Source organism: Nomascus leucogenys, chromosome 12 (assembly GCF_006542625.1).
Source record: "Nomascus leucogenys isolate Asia chromosome 12, Asia_NLE_v1, whole genome shotgun sequence".
In the NCBI taxonomy this organism is placed as follows: Eukaryota; Metazoa; Chordata; class Mammalia; order Primates; family Hylobatidae; genus Nomascus; species Nomascus leucogenys.
Window position 1 is genome coordinate 23,458,134 of NC_044392.1, and position 21,382 is coordinate 23,479,515.

At 37.5% G+C, this 21,382-nt stretch overlaps 1 protein-coding gene across 2 annotated transcripts in view; it reads right to left on the reverse strand.

The window, feature by feature from the left end:
* The window catches only part of RASAL2 (RAS protein activator like 2), a 411,681-nt gene that overhangs the window by 204,247 nt on the left and 186,052 nt on the right, over window positions 1-21,382 (reverse strand). For both annotated transcript variants that reach the window (XM_003258936.4, XM_030823932.1), the window contains exon 2: window positions 5,984-6,111. In XM_003258936.4, the coding sequence (XP_003258984.2) occupies window positions 5,984-6,111 (128 nt within the window). The remainder of the gene's footprint in view (window positions 1-5,983; window positions 6,112-21,382) is intronic.

Here is a 21,382-nt window from a genome sequence, read left to right on the forward strand (position 1 = left end):
GCCTTGCTAAGTATGTGGTATGTAAGCAAAGAGATGAAGGAGGTAAGAAAATGAGCCATGCAAATATAAGAGGGAAGAATGTTCCATGCAAAGAAAAAGCCAAGACTAAGGCCTTAGGGAAGAACATGCCTGATGTACTCATGAAATAATGATGAAGACAGTATGTCTGGAAAGTAGCAAGTTGGGGAAGCTTTTGGCCTTTGAAACTTGGAAGGATGGAGTTGTCATTAATGTCAATAACTTACCATAGGTAAGTTATGAAGTGAAGATTAGGGCTGAAGTGTGGGGCATGTTGGAAATGACTCTTACATATCCAAGTGGAGATGTGTAATGCACAGATGGATATATGAGTCTAGAGAAGAGAGATGGCCTGGTGCAGTGGCTCATGCCTATAATCCCAGCACTTTGGGAGGCTGAGGTGGGAGGGTCACTTGAGCCCAAAAGTTACAGGCCAGCTTCAGCAACATAGTGAGACTCCATCTTTTTAAGAGAGAGAGAACAGTGATATGTAGTTTTAAGATATAAAATTAGGAATCATCAGCATTAGAGGACATTTATAGTCTCAAGACTATAAATGAGAGGAGATCCCCAAGGAAATAAGGTCCCATGGCACTTCCATGTTAAGATTTAGAGAGAACAAGAGAAATCTGTAAAGATGACTCAAAAGAAACTTCCAGAGAGGCAGGAAAGAAAAAGAACACAGTGTCATGGAAGCCAAATAGGAAAAGTGACCTTAGGAGAAGGAATGTGACCTTAGGAGACCTTAGGAGGGTGATCAACTCTACTAAATGCCATTAACAGATTAAGATGAGAACTGAGAACTGACCACTGAATTTAACAATGGGAAGGTCACTAGTGAGCTTAACAAGCACAATTCTGGCAGTGATGTGGGTAAGAGTCTGACTGGAATAGATTTAAAGGACAACAGTAATTAAAGACAATGAGCATATAGAAGTTTTGAGAATTTTTGTTGTAAAGGAGAGAAGAGAAAGGGGTGGTATCTGGAGGTACAAGTGAGGTTAATACAGGCTTTATTTTTTTCAGATGAGAAATAAAGCTGGGCTCAGTGCCTCACACCTGTAATCCCAGCACTTTGGGAGGCTGAGACGGGTGGATCACCGGAGGTCAGGAGTTCGAGTCCAGCCTGGCCAACATGGTGAAACCCCATCTCTACTAAAAATACAAAAATTAGCTGGGTGTGGTGATGCATGCCTGTAATTCCAGCTACTCGGGAGGCTAAGGCAGGAGAATCGCTTGAACCCAGGAGGCAGAGGTTGCAATGAGCTGAGATGGCACCATTGCACTCCAGCCTGGGCAACAGAGTGAAACTCTGTCTCAAAAAAAAAAAAAAAAAAAGAGAGAGAGAGAGAGAGAATAGCATGCTGATGGGAATGATCTGGTAGAAAGCAAAAAACTAAAATGTTTTTCAAAAAAGGTAGGGGAGAATTGCTAGTGATATATCCTTGAACAGGCAAGAAATAATGGAATGAACACAAGCAGAAGGGCTGACCACAGTTAAAAAAGTAAAATCAGGGTAGAAGGAAACAGCTGCTGTTAGACAGATACAGTAATGGAGTATGCAGAAGTTCTCTTGTGAATTTTCCAATTTTCTCGGTGAAGTAATAAGCAAAGTAATCAGCTCTAGGTGGGACTAATAAAGAAGAGATTGGCAGTTTGAGGAAACAGGAGAAGGTATGAAAAACATCACCTTAGAAATTATTCTGGACTGTCTTACTCAAAGTGTAGTTCAAGCTCCTGTGCCATCTGCAAATTGTGACTAGTCCACAATAAACAAAATAGTACAGAAACCGAGAAGCAGCATGCTTGGTGTGATCAGTGGGTTTGTACAGCCTACTTTCCATGAATATATACAATTTTTATCCTTCTATTCCTTCTTTTCCTATGTTATGATTATGCTGAACATACTTAACTGAATTGTGATTTAATGTCTGTTAAACCCAATAAAAACTTGGTCTTATATATTTTTTAAATTTTTAATTATTATTTATTTTATAGGTTTTTGGGGGAATGGGTGGTGTTTGGTTACATGGATAAGTTTTTTAGTGGTGATTTCTGAGATTTTGGTTCACTCATTACCTGAGCAGTGTGCATTGTACCCAATATGCAGTCTTTTATCCCTCACTTATCTCCCACCCTTTCCCTTGAGTCCCCAAAGTCCATTGTTATTCTTATTCCTTTGCATCCTCATAGCTCAGCTCCCACTTATGAGTGAGGACATACTCCATTCCTGAGTTACTTCATAGAATAATGGTCTCCAGTTTCTTCCAGTTTGCTTCAAATGCTATTATTTCATTCCTTTTTATGGCTGAGTAGTATTCCACAGTATATACATACACCATATTTTCTTTATCCACCCCTTGACTGATGGGCATTTGGGCTGGTTCCATATTTTTGCAATTGCAAATTGTGCTGCTGTAAACATGTGTGCTGTAAACATGTATATCCTTGTTATATAATGACTTATTTTCCTCTGGGTAGATAGCCAGGAGTGGGATTATATTTTTATGGTTTTTTTTTCATTTTTTTCTTAACAATCCACTTTATTGTATTTTATTGATCACAACAAGGTGGGTGGAGGGGAAACTGGTACTTTACCATAGATAGAATGTGAAGCACTAGCCCAGGAGAGTGGGACAGTAACTGAAGTGGGAAAATGTTTTGTGATTGCCAAGCAGCATTATGGACTGATAAGAGGTTTGCAGCCATTTGTTTAACACCAGGCAGCATGGTATGCGTAATTTTCTCCAGAAAATTTCTCCACATTAAGCTGCATGGATACAGGGCAGCTTAGATAAAGAGTAAGATTCACTTCAGCTATCACTTTGCCAAGTGTGTATGATGAAGCAAGGGAAGGGCGAGGAAACAGTATGCAAAGGAGTGATGAGAATGACTGACCATGGAACTCAGGGGAGACAGAGGACATCAGAGGCTTTATAAAAGCCAGAAAAGGTGACAGGATCAATGGGTCCTAGGTCCCAGAAGGGTTGAAGGATTGCTGAAATAAGAAATGAGCTAGAAAGATAGAAGGTATTAGTCAAAGAGTAATATGCACACAATTGTGAATATGAAGGAGTTGTAGCAATAAGGTGGGATCCTTAGAGAGGAAAAAGTTCAAGGAACTGACAGCCAGTGTGTTACAAAAGAAAAATCTCTCTATGGATATCAGAATCATAAAAAATTAAAACTGGAGTAGTCTTGGAGATAATAATGGCCCAGGGGATAGAATCAACAAAAAACGATGAGGAAGGTTAGATGACTACAGGCCGGGCGCGGTGGCCCACGCCTATAATTCCAGCACTTTGGGAGGCTGAGGCGGGTGGATCACCTGAGGTCAGGAGTTCGAGACCAGCCTGGCCAACATTGTGAACCCCATCTCTACTAAAAATACAAAAAATTAGCTGGGCATGGTGACAGGTGCCTGTAATCCCAGCTACTTGGGAGGCTGAGGCAGGAGAATCGCTTGAACTCAGGAGGCGGAGGTTGCAGTGAGCCGAGATGGCACCATTGCACTCTAGCCTGAGAAACAAGAGAGAGACTCCGTCTCAAAAAAAAAAAAAAAAAAAAAAGAAGAAGATAACTATAATATGAGACTCAAAGTTTGGACATTTTAGGGAAAATGGGAGAATAGACAGCAGCCATAAAAGAGGAAGACACCTATCACAGACATTATGGTATTAGGAAAAACAGCCATCCACTGACAAAACTTTATGGAAGACAGTGTCCTCAGGGAAGATCTCAGTTCTTGTAAGACTAAGAAGTTAAGGGAATCCTTCAGAGAAAAGGTGGAAGAAACAGCTGGTTTTGCTGATGATGAACCTGGAATTGCAGTGGACACAGTGAAAGGGTTTCAAGATGTGGGGAAGGACAAGTGGAAGACAGTGTCAGAAAAGAGAATACACAGAGCCATAGGGAGAGTACATACAGCATGGTGGATGAGGGTTCCCCAGGTGTTTAGGGTTACTCTTGATGACTGGTATAAAAAGGGATAAAGGACATAAGATGTTGTTTTAAAAAATTATTTATCATGGACAGTTATTTTATGAGACAAAAGGTGGCCAAAGCGCAGGTAACTCAATTGATTAATTTGCACCTTGGTTCTGGAAAAGGCATGCTTCTTGACTTTCTGCTATCTATACTTACAGCTATTTCATCTCTTACAGTACTAAACTGAATAAAATGTAAGGGCAAAAAAGATGGCCAACGATTTGTTTATATTACTCTTTACTAATAGCTCTGAGAAAAGACAGTACATTTGGTTAAAATGAAGATTTTGAATAGTTTGGATAATTAGAAATGTTCTACACTAATATTCACTTTAACAATTTTTATTGTCTACTTAATATAAACACAGCAACATACACAACTTGTTCTAGAAAAGTCTGGCCTTTATTCAGTTATTTTAATAAAATTAAATTTAAGAATATTAAAATGCTGGAAAAGGGTTATAGGTAGGGAGATGATAACAAAAGTAAAAGATATTTTCAATGGCAAGAGAAAAAGAATGAGCAAGTTCTTCATGGAGGCATATTAACAAGGCTCTTGAAAGTAGCAATGCCTATTAAAATACAAGAAGAAACTGAAATTGTTTTATTGGTATTATCTTTACCACATTAAAAAATGCTGAGAAAGAGAAGAGACAGGTAAAAGAAGGGACAGGGAAGGAAGGCGGAGCAAGAGAAGAGAAAGGGGAGGTAGGGATCCACAGATAAGAATTAAGAAATGTGTTTCCTGTTCTTTGCTTCTTTTGAACTCACCTTTCTGTAAGGTGACTTAATGAATGGATATTCTACCTACATCTTTTTAGTTATTTATATAGTTTTGGCAATTAATCTTTCTCCTTCATTGAATCATATCTTCTCCTTCCCTTTCATTATTCCTCTTCTTTGTCAATATTATATTCACTTATTTTTTTATATCATGGAAATTGGGAATTATGATGATTTTACAGAGTAGTTTTATCATACCAAATCAGAACGATATCAATTACCTGATTAATCACCAATAAGCAAATAAATGAGATGGCTGTGGAAGGATTTGTAAACTGTAACAGTTTGAAGAATAAAACAGTAATAGCATGTGATAAGTTTAAGAGTTTTTTAATTTAGAAGAACAGAAAGTACACCTAGAACTAGACGCCTGTCCTGGTTACATTCTGTCTACCTCACCAGATCTATTCTACTCTCTGCCCTTCTTGACCTTGTTACATGTTTCAGGAAGCTGACCTCTACAGAATACATCAAAAAGCAATCTTTTTCTGCCTTCGAGTTAGATTTGACCAATAGGTGACACTGGCAAGAAATCAGAAGGCAGAAGAAAAGAGTCGGAGTGTTTATTCTGTCTTACTTCCTCCCTGCTGGCCATTTTTGTTTGGTATAGAGACTGTGTTCTTTTGTGCATAACCACAGCAACTGTCAAGCAGCTCTCTCATGCAGCTACAGTTCTCTAGGTTCCAGAAACATCACTTTCTTCCCGTGCCTTGGAAGCCTAGGGTGATAACTGCTTTCTGCGATTGCTAGCTCGTGGGTGCTTCCTCATCCTTAGATAGGTCCTTTATGCTGCCCAGACATCTGCAAATAGTCTCTCCAATAAACCTCTTTCAATTAATCCAATTAATGACATTTGTTTTTGCTAGGAAGTAGACTGATGTAATTTCCAATGGCCCCTTGAGACCATTTTCAGGGCCAGGCCTATATAATCCAACCCCTTCCCATTCCAAACTCCTCAGTTTAACTCAGTATCTCTTCCATTGTTTCTTAGTGAAAATCCAGCCCTATCTTGTGAAACCCACTCCTTCGTGAAGATAACATACCTTTATGATATTAGCAGCCTTTTAGACTTACCTATATCTTCATCAAGCCTTTATTTTTATAATACAACTTATCAAAATGCAAACAAAAACTAGGTAATTTCAGGAATTTACTCAGAAAAGGAAACTAACTTTCCTGAATAATATCCATCTCACCTCCTTCTCCTTGTTGAGCAATACCAACTGGCTGTCTGTGAGGATGCAATACTTCCGCTCCCACGTTGTTGTCTCGGTGTAGGGTGACTGACCACAGGACAGACGGTGGGTGGGTGGCCCTTTCACATCTGCATGAGAAAAGGGAAAAACAAAAGTGACAAATCATTATCTTGCTTAGTAAACTAGTATTCCAAATGTAAAATTCTTCCAAATCAAATAAAGAGGTGAGCCTAAACATGAATCTCAATGGTAAATTTAAAGCTTCCTCTTAAGAAAATGAAAACTGTTATATACAGAATAATGAAAAATTGGCCCTCCAACCTTCAGAGAAGAGGGCTGAAACACTCTGGGAAGAATTGTTAGTGCAAACTTTACATAGTAATTACCACTGTATATAAACTATAATAATGAGAGGTTGCTTCAGAGCTTAACCAGTATCGTTCAAAATACAGAGGCAGAGTGACTCAGACACCTTCCCTAGTCTTTAGGAGAAAGATGATGTTGTTACATACACACTTTGAGAACACTGTTAACGCAGAACTCTGAGAGTAAATTTATCAGCAGACTAGGCCTTCCAAATGGCTTTACACTCATAAGAATTGAAAATGTTTAAACAACAGCATCGTATTACCACTAGAGGCCACCAAGATCTTAAAAACATGGAAAATAATTTTCTTAAGAAAAGATCTAAATATATTACCATGATGTTTCTTAAAGGTGGAGCTACCCGATATTAAAGCAAAATGTCTCAGCAATTCCCAACTGTCTCGTTTCCTTATAGAATACCAAGTGGTTACTAACATCTTTGTCATTTTCAATTTTTTGATATAAAATGTTTACTCATTTGGGCTGCTGGAACTGGGCACATATTTTAATTTATAAGTACACATTAGTTCCATTAAATAAAGCTTTTATGACAGTTCGATATATATTAAAAGTTCTTCAGGCATGAAGAACTAATTCTTCTCAGGAATATACTATAGAGACTACTTAACATGCATTACCACTACTTAGTTATGCTAAAGTAAAAACTCAAATTGAAAAGATTAGAAAACCAACACCCATGAGGGCAGGGGAGTTGTAAATCATAAAAAAGCACATTATATCTATTATATGAGTATTTTTCATTATCACTGCTTTCTGTAGAATTTTTGTCTTTTGTCAGAGGATGATAGATATATTACTGGCACTGGCTTGACTTCAAGGAAAGCCAAATAATTTCCTAGGTGTCTTATATTATAATCAACCAAATATGCATAATTATAGCTGGAGTTCTGTAGAACGTTAGCAACAAGTCAGTTGCTATATGTCTCTCTTCATAGAACTACGTAGGTCTCTCTTTATAAATCTCTTTATGTGTTCAATACTGTCTTCATTGTTTCTTCTGGTTTAACTTCCTGTCCTCTCTAAGGCTATCTAAACATACTGCGCTGCATGTTTGGGGGTTTATCAACTCCCCCCAAAGATAATTCAAGGTCCAAGAACCAACAGTGTTATTAGGGCTTGGTTAGACATGTTATTAATTCTTAGAAGTCCACTGTTTTGTCTTTTCTTCCCTTATTTGCTGTTTGTATCTCCTCCACACTATGCACAGCATTACATGCTACATCTGTAGCATCTCCAATCCACACCAACCCTCTCTCCCCTACCCTCAACCCTCCCCTTGTAGTCTAAGCATCTTAAATTATTTTATGTTAGAATTGCAGCGTCAGTTCTTCCAAAGTTTTCTTTTGACTTCAAAATCTCAAAATTATCACAAAAAAGCTCTAATGAAACTGACTCTTAATCCTTTTGTACATATATAGGATATTCTTGCCTACATTTAAAAGCCATGTCAAAACTAATTTTCTTCACATGATTTGGACAAAAATATGGGTTACAATTTTACCACACGTAGGCCTATTTTTAGAGTCAAATACCAAGACGACTTCAACAGAAAGAGATGCACCTACTTTATGTGAAAATATGAATAGTTTTGTGGTCTAAACAATTAGAAACTTTGACAAAATTAGACAATTTATGGTCATTCAAATAACTAGCTTTATTATATAAGTTAGCCATGGGTGACCTCAACTGCGTACTGTAAGCTTTACTGTAAATCAACTTTAGCAAGAAAACACTGATAAACCCTGTCTGTAAAAATTTTAATACAGGATATTGATTAATAGCATAACCCAGGTTTCCTGACAAAATATAAATCTGTATCAACATTGAATTTAAGAAAATCTAAATTCTCTTTTCTGTGAGATCCTAATTAATTCTCTTAAAGCCTCACTGTCTAATATTCTCCCTTTGTCCAACCTAATCCTTTTCCTAATTTCTTCATGGTATTGTGAAAACAAAACAATGTCTCAAAAAAACATTCTGGAACCCTGAACCATCCCCCTCTGGTGCTAAAGATAAGAAGAAATAGAGAGCAATGAAATAGGGAGCAATACTTCTATATTAAAAAAAATTATGTTTGTCTAAACAGAGGGATTTGTTAGCCATCCTATAGATTTTATAGCTTCTTTTTCTAATGCCCATTTTTGGTCATTTTATAAGAATGTATACCAAGCGGAAAAAAAAAAAAAGAAAGAAAAAAGGTGATGGTTTCTGTTCTTTTTAGCACTTCTCTATTATCTAAAAGGCATTTTAAGTAATAAAATGATATTTTTTTAAATAACCTATATTTAACTTACATAGGTTATGTTATATCATGTTCTCATTTCCAGGGCTAAATGAAGGTTTAAAAGCACGTAAGCAAGGCCTGTATACTGAGACTATACGCGTTACCAGGACAAGCTCAGATTTTTGTCCCATTTCACCTTGCCAATCCTATCTTTTTTTTTTGCTCTAGTGACTTACTTTTAATTTCTGACTTCCAATTATTTTTAGTATCCAAAATTCACTAGAGAAAAGAATAACTAACTTAGAATCGCACAGAAGAATCTTAATAGCAAAACTGAAAACAATTTTGGATTTGCTCTGTCCATTCCTATGAGGATACTAAGGACAATGAATGTTGGCCTCATTACAAAAATTAAATAATTTTAGAAACATTAAAAAGAATCAGAGGTAAGTCAATGGATCTCTTTGTAAATACTTCTTTAAAACTGGGTATTATTCTGCAGACCAGCAGTTCTCCAATTTCTTGATTGCAGGACTCCTTTAGACTTTAAAATTACTGAGGACTTCACTATATGGGTTCTATCAATATGAGTTTATATGGGTTATATCAATATTTATCATGTTAGAAATTAAAACTGAGAAATTTTAAAAATATGAATTCATTTAACAATAACACTCCTATTGCATGTTAACATAGGTTAACACATTTTTAATGAAATGTAACTGTTTTCAAAAAAAATTAAAAGAGCGACACTTTTATATTTTTGCAAATCTCTTTAAAGTCTGGCTGAATAGAAGACAGCAAGGTTTTTATATCTGTTTCTACATTCAATCTATTGCTTTGTGTTTTTCTGGTTGATATACATAAAGGAAATCTGGACTCACAAATATGTAGTTGGAAAAGGAAAGAGTGTTTTAATAATATTTTCAAATAACTATGAATATTCTTCATTAATACTACACCAAACCTGACAAGCAGTTGCTTTTCAAAAGTTAGTGTAAATGTGTAATCTGAAACCAAATCAATGAACTTTTCATATTCTGTTACATCAAAAACCACCGGTCCACCTTGTCCTTTGTGTATCTTTCACCCTATGTGAGTTTATAAACATCATGCACCGATCACTTAAAAAATATTGGTTCATTCAGTTTGCAGATATTCCAAATATTGACATCTTTCATTATATATCAAAAAAGTCACATTCATCAATCTTCAGAAAAGTTTTGATCTCATCAGAAAAGACTTCAAGTACTACTGGGAAGCTGCCAAGCTCAAAGTTGCAGATGCAAATTTTCTAACATTCTAGTTTTTGCTTTTAGTTTTAAATTTTATCATTAGCAATAAATACTCTTGGTTGTTTCCCTGAAGTGATACGTTTATGTCTTCCTTTTTTCAGAAAATGTCTGCCATATAACCAAGACTGAATAACCATAATTAGTCTTATAGTTCTACTATAAAAAATAGTTTTAAACTATCAGATCGGGGGCGGGGGGGTCCTGGAGATCTAGCATTCCACAGACCACATGCTAAAAACCACTGCTTAGACAACAGAAAGTCAATGAGGTATTCTAAGAAAATCTGGCCATACTAGTTTATAACAAGATGAAGAAAGTGGGGGAAAGACCAGAGGTCTTAACAATGTATGGGAGACTGATGTAATGGCCTGGTTTAGGGATGGTCAGGGTCTGAAACAGATCAGTTATAGTGAAAATGGTAACAAACAGATCATGTGAGCCAGATTTTGAAATAGGAATCAACACGACAGGTAACTTTCTAGTTGTTTGTGGTGGATGAATAACACAAAAGAGATGAGAGAATAAAAGAGTCACTAATAAAAATACAAATTGATAAAAGTTAATAAAGCAGGTTATGTAACTATAATATAAAACAGGAAGTCCAATATAGATGGTTTTCAAAAAAGGAAGAAAGATAACCTAAAAGGGAAGCTTATTTGACATATTCAATGCAATCTATTATTTCCAAATAATTTCAAAACAGCATTCAAAATACTAAGTCATTTGGCCTGCCAGTAAGTCTAAAAAGCAAACTTTGGGCCCCTTCAAATGCTAATATAAATTCAGTAACTGCAAATGCTAATATAAATTTAGAAACTACTTGGCAAGGAAACAACGACAATAACAATAGATCTCTCATGTGTTAACCCTTCCCTGTAATGGGAGAAAGGAGCATCATAGCATGTTCTATTACTTGACAAAAATGACAAACTGAATGATATGATAGAGCTAGAAATTTCAGTATAGGAACACACACACAGACACAGTCCAACTTTTTTCTTAGAGGACAAGCAACTTATCTCTTCCATACTTAGGAAAAGTGCCTCAAAAATTTTATAGCAGGAGAGTAATTAAAGGGATCCGATAGAAAGCAGAAACAGGGATAAGGGAGAGAGGACAATAAGTCTATGGCCAAAATATGAAGAATGTGTAGGAAAAAATTGCGGTGAGAAATTTTATTTTTGTATCTTACAGCTCCTTAGAAGTTCATCTGGGTTGCTTTTGAATCACATCATTTACTAGTCTCATGTTTTTAAAAATTATGACATGATATGTTAAATGCAATTAGTAAAATCATGAACCTATTGAGAGAGGAGAAAGGAAGAAACTGGTCAGGCAGGCAGCTAGGGTGGGTCCTCGGTTGAATCCTTTCAAACAAAAGCCTGATTTTTCAGGCTGTAGGCACAGATAAGGGAACTTGTACAGGGAAGCTTGCCTAAGACATGCTCACAGCCACACAGATAAGACAGGTTATAGAGATGACTTGCCCAGACATGGCCACAATGGAAAATTCCATCCTCTAACACATGTGCAGTAAGGGGAACAAAGCATTATGGAGTAACTCAAGCTAAGGGCCCACATGTGCACTAGCAGGACAGGGTGGAGGTACCAGAAATTCACACCTTATGGAAATGAGACGCCCAGCCCTCATCAGTTTCTCATAAAAGCCTTTGCATTGAACTGTAAAAATGGCAACCCTCTTCTAGACCCTCTCTCTGAGGCAGACAGCTTTCATTCTTCTGCTTATTACACTTTTGCTCCAACCTCACCCTTTGTGACCATGCTCCTTAATTCTCCTGGTCGTGAGATAAACAACTCTGGGTGATGCCTCACAATAACAGACTACTACACTGTGTTGCATTGGTGAGACTGTAACACTATTAATATTTACTGCCTTCCAGAGAAAGCTTTATAAAGGGATTCTATAGAGAGAATCTTCCCAAATACAAACTCTAATGTTTCATTCAGTCTCGGGGGCCTTTCATCTATCTTAGTGCCAACCTAAAAAAAGAAATAACAACAGCATAGCTTTGGGAAATCTATCTAAATAGGGAAGGTCTTAATACACTAAAAGAGAAACACATTCCCAACAGATAATCAGTATGAACTGCAAAAGTCTGAACTGTTGTGGAAGGACAGATCTATATTTTTCTGTGTCTATACATACGTTTTTATTCCCACACCACAGCTAACCTGGCTTAGAAATGGCAAATTCTTTGCAACTCTGAAATTTCAGTGACCAGATTTGTTTTGGCTTTGAACCCAAAGTCAAAAAGTATTACTTCATAAAAGCTAAGAATTAAAGTGATCACTTTATTACAGAAGCAAAAACATCCGGCCAGGAATGGTGGCTCATGCCTATAATCCCAGCACTTTGGGAGGCCAAGGTGGGTGGATCACTTGAACTCAGGAGTTTGAGGCTAGCCTGGTCAATGCAGTGAGACCTCATCTCTACAAAAAATACAAAAATCAGCCAGGCATGGTGGTGCATGCCTGTCGTCCCAGCTACTTGGGAGGCTGAGGTGGGAGGATTGTATTTTTCTTTTCATCAACATGTTCATAACAGTTTTAACAGGCATTCATGTTTAATATCATATTAATAGGCCAATTAACAGTTATTTTTTTTTTTTGAGAGAGAGAGAGTCTCACTCTGTCGCCCAGGCTGGAGAGCAGTGGCTCGATCTCAGCTCACGGCAAGCTCTGCCTCGCAGGTTCACGCCATTCTCCTGGCTCAGCCTCCCGAGTAGCTGGGACTACAAGAGACCGCCACCACACCTGGCGAATTTTTTGTATTTTTAGTAGAGACGGGGTTTCACTGTGTTAGCCAGGATGATCTAAATCTCCTGACCTTGTGATCCGCCAGCCTTGGCCTCCCAAAGTCCTGGGATTACAGGCATGAGCCACTGTGCCCAGCCAACAAGCTATTTTTTAAAAGGCAGTTCTTTATTTTTTTAATAAACAATAAAATCCTTGTTTTTATTGCCCAGCCAACAAGCTATTTTTTAAAAGGCAGTTCTTTATTTTTTTAATAAACAATAAAATCCTTGCCCCTGACATGCAGATTTAAAAATATGGCATACACATGGCTATCTTCTATAGACAATTTCTGATACAATAGAAGAAATAATGTTAAGAGTTGCTATGTGGAGATGATTCTTAACAATGTCAATAACTGTTAACAGGCTGGGCACAGTGGCTCATGCCTGTAATCCCAGCACTTTGGGAGGCTAAGGCAGGAGGATCACTTGAGCCCAGGAGGTCAAGGCTGCAGTGGGCCATGATCACACCACTGTACTCTGCCTGGGCAACAGAATGAGACCTTGTCTCAAAAAAAAAAAAATTATTAAAAAAAAATTGTAATGTGGTTGAGAAGTAGTCCACAATATACTGCAGATTTATGCTCAAATTATTTTATAAATGTATTAATGTTGTCTGCTTAAGACCTAGTGTAGTTGCCATCAGTTAAGTCACTCTCTTTCATTCTTAAAGTACAAAAGGAAAGGAAAATCCAGTCAGGTCACTTAAAGTTTAATTTTACTTATTTTATCCCTTCATCACCTTACCACCCTCTATATTCTGTCAAAATGTCAGAAAATAACATTTCCAGAACAACAAACAAAAATTTTCTTAGACTGATAACCACCCAAAACACAGTACCCGTGAACTCTGCTTTGTCCTGACACACAGTGAACATTTGGGCTGGCAAATTATATTATAGTTCATACAAATAAAGGGCCTCAGTGGATTTAAATATGGCCACCCTCATACCTTGATGAGTAATATGGATACTAAGTAATCATTCAATATGTTTAAGATATAAAGTCATTAGGTCAGAAATGGTTGCCTTCATGGAAATACAAGTCTTAATCCTTACATTACCATAAATTTACTATGAGACCACAACTATTTGCTGAAATAAATTTACATTGTGTCTTTTAACCTTAGCTAACCACTTTAGTTTCCTTGTCAACTACAGAGGCTTAATTTACGACCTACTTGATCACTGGTATCTAGTTAGTACATCCACTATGCTCATTATCACCCTTGTTAAGAGAAGGAGAGAGCAGGAAAGAGATAACATGTGATACTTCTCTCTGGTGAGTAATTTCCTTTAGTCTAACATTTGCAGAGTTCTGCTGCTGCTTCCCTCTCAGTCTCAGCTGCAGCACAGTTCAGCATGAATGTTCTAACTCTGCTCTATCACAGGTCAGAGTGAGTTATCTGGTAAAAAAGTAATAAATTCCTTGAAGTTATGACTTATTTATGGCAGACACTTGATATTTGATAAAGGTAACACTTCTCTTTATAGAAGAGCTCATTTTAGTTTGGTGCCATTACTTATTTTAAGAAGATGGTAAGGATGGGGAACAATTTCCACGATAGTTCTACCTTGCTTCTCCCTTCCACATCACTACAACAGTTTGCACTGCCCCGATCACATGTGCCATGAAATGCAAGCAAAGCAGATCATAAAGTTTTCTTCCACTTCTTAAATATGCATTCGAAGAAATAAGTCCTGCTGGGATATCAGGGCATGCCTCTACAGTCCCAGCTACTCGGGAGCTGAGATCACTTGAGCTCAGAAGATCGAAGCTGTAGGGTGCATGACTGTGCTCTCAATAGCCACTGCACTCAAACCGGGGCAACATAGCACAACCCAGTCTCTTAAAAGAGGTAAGTCCCTTAATTTCCACATTGAGCCAAGTCTGCTTAAGCAACTATATGGCCTAGTTAACTGAATGGAGTCTCATGAATGGTGCCAGCAGTAAGATGACAAATGGCAGTCCATCACAGCCTGTTCTTCAATCCCAATAGATCAGTCATAATCTACAGTTCATACTAAACCTCTTAAACAGAAAAATATAAAATATTCAAAATAAAATAAGTCACTTATATACTAATCCTTTGAAGGAAATAAAAGCCTATCTACAATTTTTTCTTAAATAAATATTGTGCTAATTTAAGAAAAGTAGCCAAGCACGGTGGCTCACGCCTGTAATCCTAGCACTTTGGGAGGCAGCAGCAGGAGGATCCTTTGAGCTTCAGAGTTCAAGACCAGCCTGGGCAACAAAGTGGGACCCCTGGCTCTACAAAAGGAGTACAAAAAGCAGCCAGGTGTGGTGGCTTGAACCTTTAGTCCCAACTACTCAGGAGGCTATGGCAGGAGGATTGCTTGAGCCTGGGAGGTCGATGCTGTGGTGAGCTGTGATTTGTGTTACTGTATTCCAGCCTTGGTTACAGAGCAAGACCCTGTCTCAAAAAGAAAAGAAAGAGAAAAGCATAAGAAAAAACTAGCATGGCACTTAAAATACGACCATAGTATTATATTACTAAGTGATAAAAACTCAAGATCATTTTCATGTCTCGTTTCTGTTACTGACAAAAATGAACTACACTAAGACTTAATCTCAAACACCATTTAATGCACATTCCTTTTGCTATATTTAGTATCTCTCTATATATTAATATATCCTCATGATTGCCTCTTTTTGAATTGGATCGCATCACTTTCCTTTAGGGGCAGCTGGTGTGGGAAAAGAATTAGAGCTTTTCAAGGAATGTGATTCTTAGTGGAGAGGGTGAAAAAGAGTGAACTCAGACACTAATTTCACTATTGAGAAATTAGTGTCTGATTTTTTAGCAATTGGTTACACAACCAGTGCTGTGATCTCACCTCTTTACCTAAGAAAGCAGAAGAAGGCAGGCTACACTAGAAATAAAAGTTGTCAAGAGTATGGCAGCATTAAAAATCTTTAATAGCTCTACCTCTATTTATAGCATCAAGTGCAATAGAATCCAAAGCTACATATGCATATTTTCTGAATTGAGACCCATTTGAATCACAAATTGTTGAGCTTACAGTGAAAACTATCAAGGTGATAATACAAGCATCTCTAAAGAATCTTATCCATCACTCACTAGGAATTAGATAACCCAATTCGATGAGCACAACTTAGATGACTCATATCAGCAGTGAAAAACCTTTCTTTTTATAACAAACCACTGACCTCAAGTGAGTGGCAGGAAACAAACACCTACAATACAAGGCTATAAAGCAGTAAGAAGCAGCATTTAGTTTTTCTCTTTAATACGGCCAACACAAATAGAAAAACCTCCCTCTTATCCAAATCTAATCCATTCCTGAAAATGCATTGGATGGCAAATTTTCATGTAACAGGAGCCTATATTCTATGATTTCTTAAATGGAAAAAGAAAATTTAGTTCAAACCCATCTAAAACTCCAAATTAGTTTCCCCAAATATTAAGTATTCTTAAACTCCTATATATAACCCATCAGAAAGTTCCAAATTAAAAATGCCAATACAAAATTGTTTAATATTTGGTGAACCTGTTAGTGGGTATGTTTACACATCGTATATACATCAGACACAAGTTACATTCCCTTTGACACTACAAAGCTGTACTGTAAGGTAAATAAACAATAATTTGTTAAAGATACATAATGAATGCAAATAAGACTTAATAAACAAATTACAAGACTTTCTAAAACTAACACCATTATCATAATTTTCTTTATAAAAGTCATACACACAGTGCAAGAGGACATATGCATGGCCAAGTTCATGGTTTTTGCCTCATTAGCCTTTATCACATATATTTTCTTCAAAGTAAGAATTTTTCTAATTTCCTAGGCATACCTACTTTTCGCAGCCTTTTCCATTATCTTAGAAGATATTAAGATTGCATAAAACCCTTAATATAATCATGAAACACAATCCTATTGGGCACATAGCTGATACAGGACAATAAGTCTATATTCTCCAACCACATTTGTGTGGCACTTATGTTTTTGGCCACAATACACATGCAGGTTCTTTTAGTAATATTTTAATCTGGATAGTCAATTTAAGGTTAAAAAAATTCCAAGTCGTTACAGCAAATATTTGGATTTTTTTTTTTTTAAGGTGGAGTCTCATTCTGTCACCCAGGCTGCAGTGCAATGGTGCGATGTCAGCTCACTCACTGCAACCTCTGCCTCCTGGGTTCAAGTGATTCTCCTGCCTCAGCCTCCCGAGCAGCTAGGACTACAAGCATGTGCCAGCACACCCCGCTAATTTTTGTATTTTTAGTAGAGATGGCGTTTAAACATGTTGGCCAGGCTAGTCTCGAACTCTTGATCTCAAGTGATCTGCCTGCCTTGGTCTCCCAAAGTGCTAGGATTACAGGCTAAGCAACTGTGCCTGGCCAAATATTTGGATTTTAATTGAGAAAAGAAAATGTAGTTCAAGCCCATCTTGAACTAAAGTGAGAGTTCAAATATCAAGGAATATATTCATATTACAGAGAATAAAAAGAATGAACATAAGGAAGAAATGATTTATGAGTATTAAGTAGGAAAATAAATCAAAATAAATGCCAACTGGAAAAGAAATGAATAGAAAGGGAAAGGGGGGTCCTTTAATGTAGAGTTAAAAGGTATCTTAGAGATCAATAAATCATACTTCCTTAATTCATAAATAAGGCTGAGAATTATACAATTACTTGCTCAAAGTTACACACCTAGCATAGCTATCTTAGAATTCAGTTATTCTGATGTATAGTCTGGGATTTTTTTCTAGCATATCAATAAAGCTTCTCCTTTATTTTTAAGTTCAATGAGTGTTTATTGTAAGTAAAGCACTGTACTCAAGCCTGGGGATATAACAATGAACAAGACGGATCTAGTGACTGGAATCATGGAACATCAACTTAATGGGGTCAAATACTGTATAATCAGTATACAACTAATTTAAAATAATTCTGATAAACACTACAAAAAAGCAGTGTAGGGTGCTGTGAGAACATTCAACAAGCAATAGACTTAGGCTTGGGCATTATTACAGCTGGAAGAATGGTAGGTGGTGAAGGGAAATGTATTAGCATTTCAGACAAAGGAACCACAGATGTAAAAGCCCTTGAGGAAGACGGTGGTCCTGCGTCAACAATCTGAAAAGGTGGGGGGGCGGGGGGCCCTATGGCTGAAGCAGTTTTGCAGAGCAAGGAAGTAGTGCAGAGATAGGAGGCTAGTGAAAAGTTTGGGGCAAGATCATGCAGAGCCCTATAAACCAGGTTAAGGAGGTTGATTTTTATCCTATGAACAATGGGAAGCATCTGAAGAATTTTAAACAGAGGAATGACACCACTGATTTGCATTTTTGTCAAAAGGTTAACAGAGGTTTCATTTACTGAGATTAGGAATTCTGAAAGAAGAACAAGTTTGAGGAAGAAGCTGAGAAATTTAGTTTGGGTCACATCTAGTCAGATAAAGTCAAGCCAAATGCTAGATCCATCTGTATAAGGCCAAGATCTCTAACTCTGGCCTACAGAAAAAACTGGAATTGCTCCAAGAGCTCCATAATGCCTTATTCAAATTTCATTTTAAGAAATATATGGCAGCTACTGGTTAAAACAGTAGATTGAACATATATAATTTCACTTCCTTTCAAAACCCAACTTAAACTACAGTAAAGATAAATTTATATACGGAGAGACAGAGACATGGACCCACAAAAGTAGTGAGAATGGAAATAAAGAAAAAGTAAATAAAAGTTTAAAAGCTAGAAGAAACATGTTCAAGTGGTAACTGACTTAGCAGGCCTGAGTAACAGAATCTTAGATTAAGAATGAGAAAAGCTAAGAACCAACCTAATTTAAACCACAGAATCCTTGAAAGATTCAGGGATAGGCCAGTACTAGGTAGCTCTCAATGGAGAAGAGGGGTAGTATAAAATCTGTTTAAGAGGCAGAGTACCAAGATCCTCTCGCCCATTATATAGATAAATGTCCCTTCCCAACCCAGGTAAAAGAATGGAGGTTTGCTCTCCTGGGAGGGTAAAATAAATGGTGGACAAAAGAGTAATTGTCACAGTTGAGAAAAGGCTACTCTAAACATATAAGACATGAGCTCCCCCCAAAGTTCTCTTGAACTCCCATTTGACTCTCAAAATTAGACTTTTACATTCCACACAGGCAATTTAGAAGAACACTCTGGGCATCAGACCATCCCAAGAGAAAAGAACTAAAGATACTAACAAAAGGGTTCCCCCGACAAATAGCAGTTCCAGGTCACCTTATAGTAAAGCCCTTAAAATGGGCAAGGTCCATCTTCGCACTTAGATCCTCCAGTAAGCTTTCTCATCTCTCATTGTTAATCTGAAGCAGACCAACAAGAATTACCAGAACCAAAAGAAAGCTTCTAGCAGAAGAATATAGAGATAAAAAAAAAAGAGAGACACAGAAAAAGGCAACTTGAAGGAGACACAAACAATACAGGGAAAAAACAAAACACTGTTATCCTCTAAGAGACAGATACAGGAAAAAATGGCATCCAGGAAACAAAAATAAGATTTTTTTTTAATAAAAAGCAACACAGAGCTAAAAAGATCTTTTGTATATTAAAAACATAATAGCAGAAATGAAAAAAATGCAGTAACATAATTAAAAGATAAAATTAAGAAAATAGATGAAAAAGACAAAAAGATGGAAAAGAAAAAGGTAAACTGAGAAACCAATCTAGGAGCGTCAAGATAAAAATACTAGGCAAGAAGAAACAGAAATGAGGAAATCATTTGTGAAATTTCTCAGTACTAAATGATGTGAGTTTCTAGATCGAAACCCACTGAGTGTCCAGCAAAATTGATGAAAATAGATGACCACCAAAACATATCAGTAAGAAAAAAAAACAGTTACGTATAAAACATCAGGAATAAGAATAGATCTGGACTTCTCAAAAGCAACACAGGAATTTGGAAGACAATGGAGCAATGAGTTCAACATTCTGACAGAAAAGTATTTCTAATCTAGATTATTATTCACTTAGCCAAACTAACAACCAAGTGTGAGAATAAAAGTATTTTAGATAATCAAGGCCTCAAAAATTTTGCCTACCACGAACTGCTATCAGGAAAAATATCCTACCAGAGTGTTACAGGAAAGGGTCCCAATCCAGACCCCCAAGAGAGGGTTCTTGGATCTCACGCAATAAAGAATTCAGGGCGAGTCCGCAGTGCAAAATGAAAGCAAGTTTATTAAGAAAGTAAAGGAATAAAAGAATGGCTACTCCATAGACAGAGCAGCCCCAAGGGCTGCTGGTTGCCCATTTTTATGGTTATTTCTTGATGATATGCTAAACAAGGGGTAGATTATTAATGCCTCCCCTTGGTAGACCATATAGGGTACGTTGTCATGGCATTTGTAAACAGTGATGGCGCTGGTGGGGGTGTAGCAGTGAGGACGACCAGAGGTCACTCTCGTCACCATTTTGGTTTTGGCAGGTTTTGGCCAGCTCCTTTACTGCAACCTATTTTATCAGGAAGGTCTTTATGACCTGTATTTTGTGCTGACCTCCTGTCTCATCCTGTGACTTAGAATGCCTTAACCATCTGGGAATGCAGCCCGGCAAGTTTCAGCCTCACTGTACCCAGGTCCTATTTAAGATAGAGTTGCACTGGTTCACACGCGTCTGACAAGAAGATATCACCCTTCAAAACGGGAGAATGTCTTAGTCTGCTCAGGCTGCCTTAACGAAATATTATAGATGGTGTGAGTTAAACAACACAAATTTATATTCACATAGTTCTGAAGGTTGTGAAGTCCAAGATCAAGGTACTGGCCAATTCAGTTCCTGATGAGGAATCTTTCTTGGCTTACAGACGGCCACCTTCTCACCGTGTCCTCACATGGGGAAGAGAGAGCACTGGAGTCTCTCCCTTCTTTATAAGGGCAACAGCCCTATTAAATTAAGGTCCCACCCTTATTACCTCATTTAATCTTTATCACTTTCCTCACAGGTCCTATGTCCAAATACAGTACACTCAGATAGAAGGCTTCAACATAAAATAACTTTGGGGAGACACAATCAGTTCATAACAGAAAGTAAACGAAGAAAACAAAAAGCATACAGTATTTTAAAAAACAGGTGCTCCAATACAGGAGAGAAGCAAGTAGTATCTCAACATGACAATGAATAAGAATAGGAGGTTGATAACTATCCACCAGTCCTGATTGCAGCAGTACGGTTAAAGAGACTGGCATGCTGAAGGCTGTCATATCATGCTTTTTTGCCTATGTGCCATCTTTAAAAACTACTGAAGGAAGCCAGGAGCCGTGGTGCATGCCTGTCGTCCTAGCTACTCAGGAGGCTAAGGCAGGGGGGTCTTTTTAGTCCAGGAGTTCAGGTTCAGCCTGGATAAAGGAGCAAGCAATACCCCTCCTCTCTCTCTTTTTTTTCTAAGAGACAGGGTCTTGCTTTGTTGCCCAGGCTGGAGTACAGTGGTGTGATCACAGCTCATTGTGACCTTTAACTCCTGGGCTCAAGCAATCCTCCCAAGTAGCCCTGATGACAGACATGCACCACCACACCCAGCTAATTTTTTTTTTTTTTTTTTTGAGATGGAGTCTCGCTCTGTCGCCAGGCTGGAGTGCAGTGGTGCAATCTCGGCTCACTGCAACCTCTGCTTCCCGGGTTCAAGCAATTCTCCTGCCTCAGCCTCC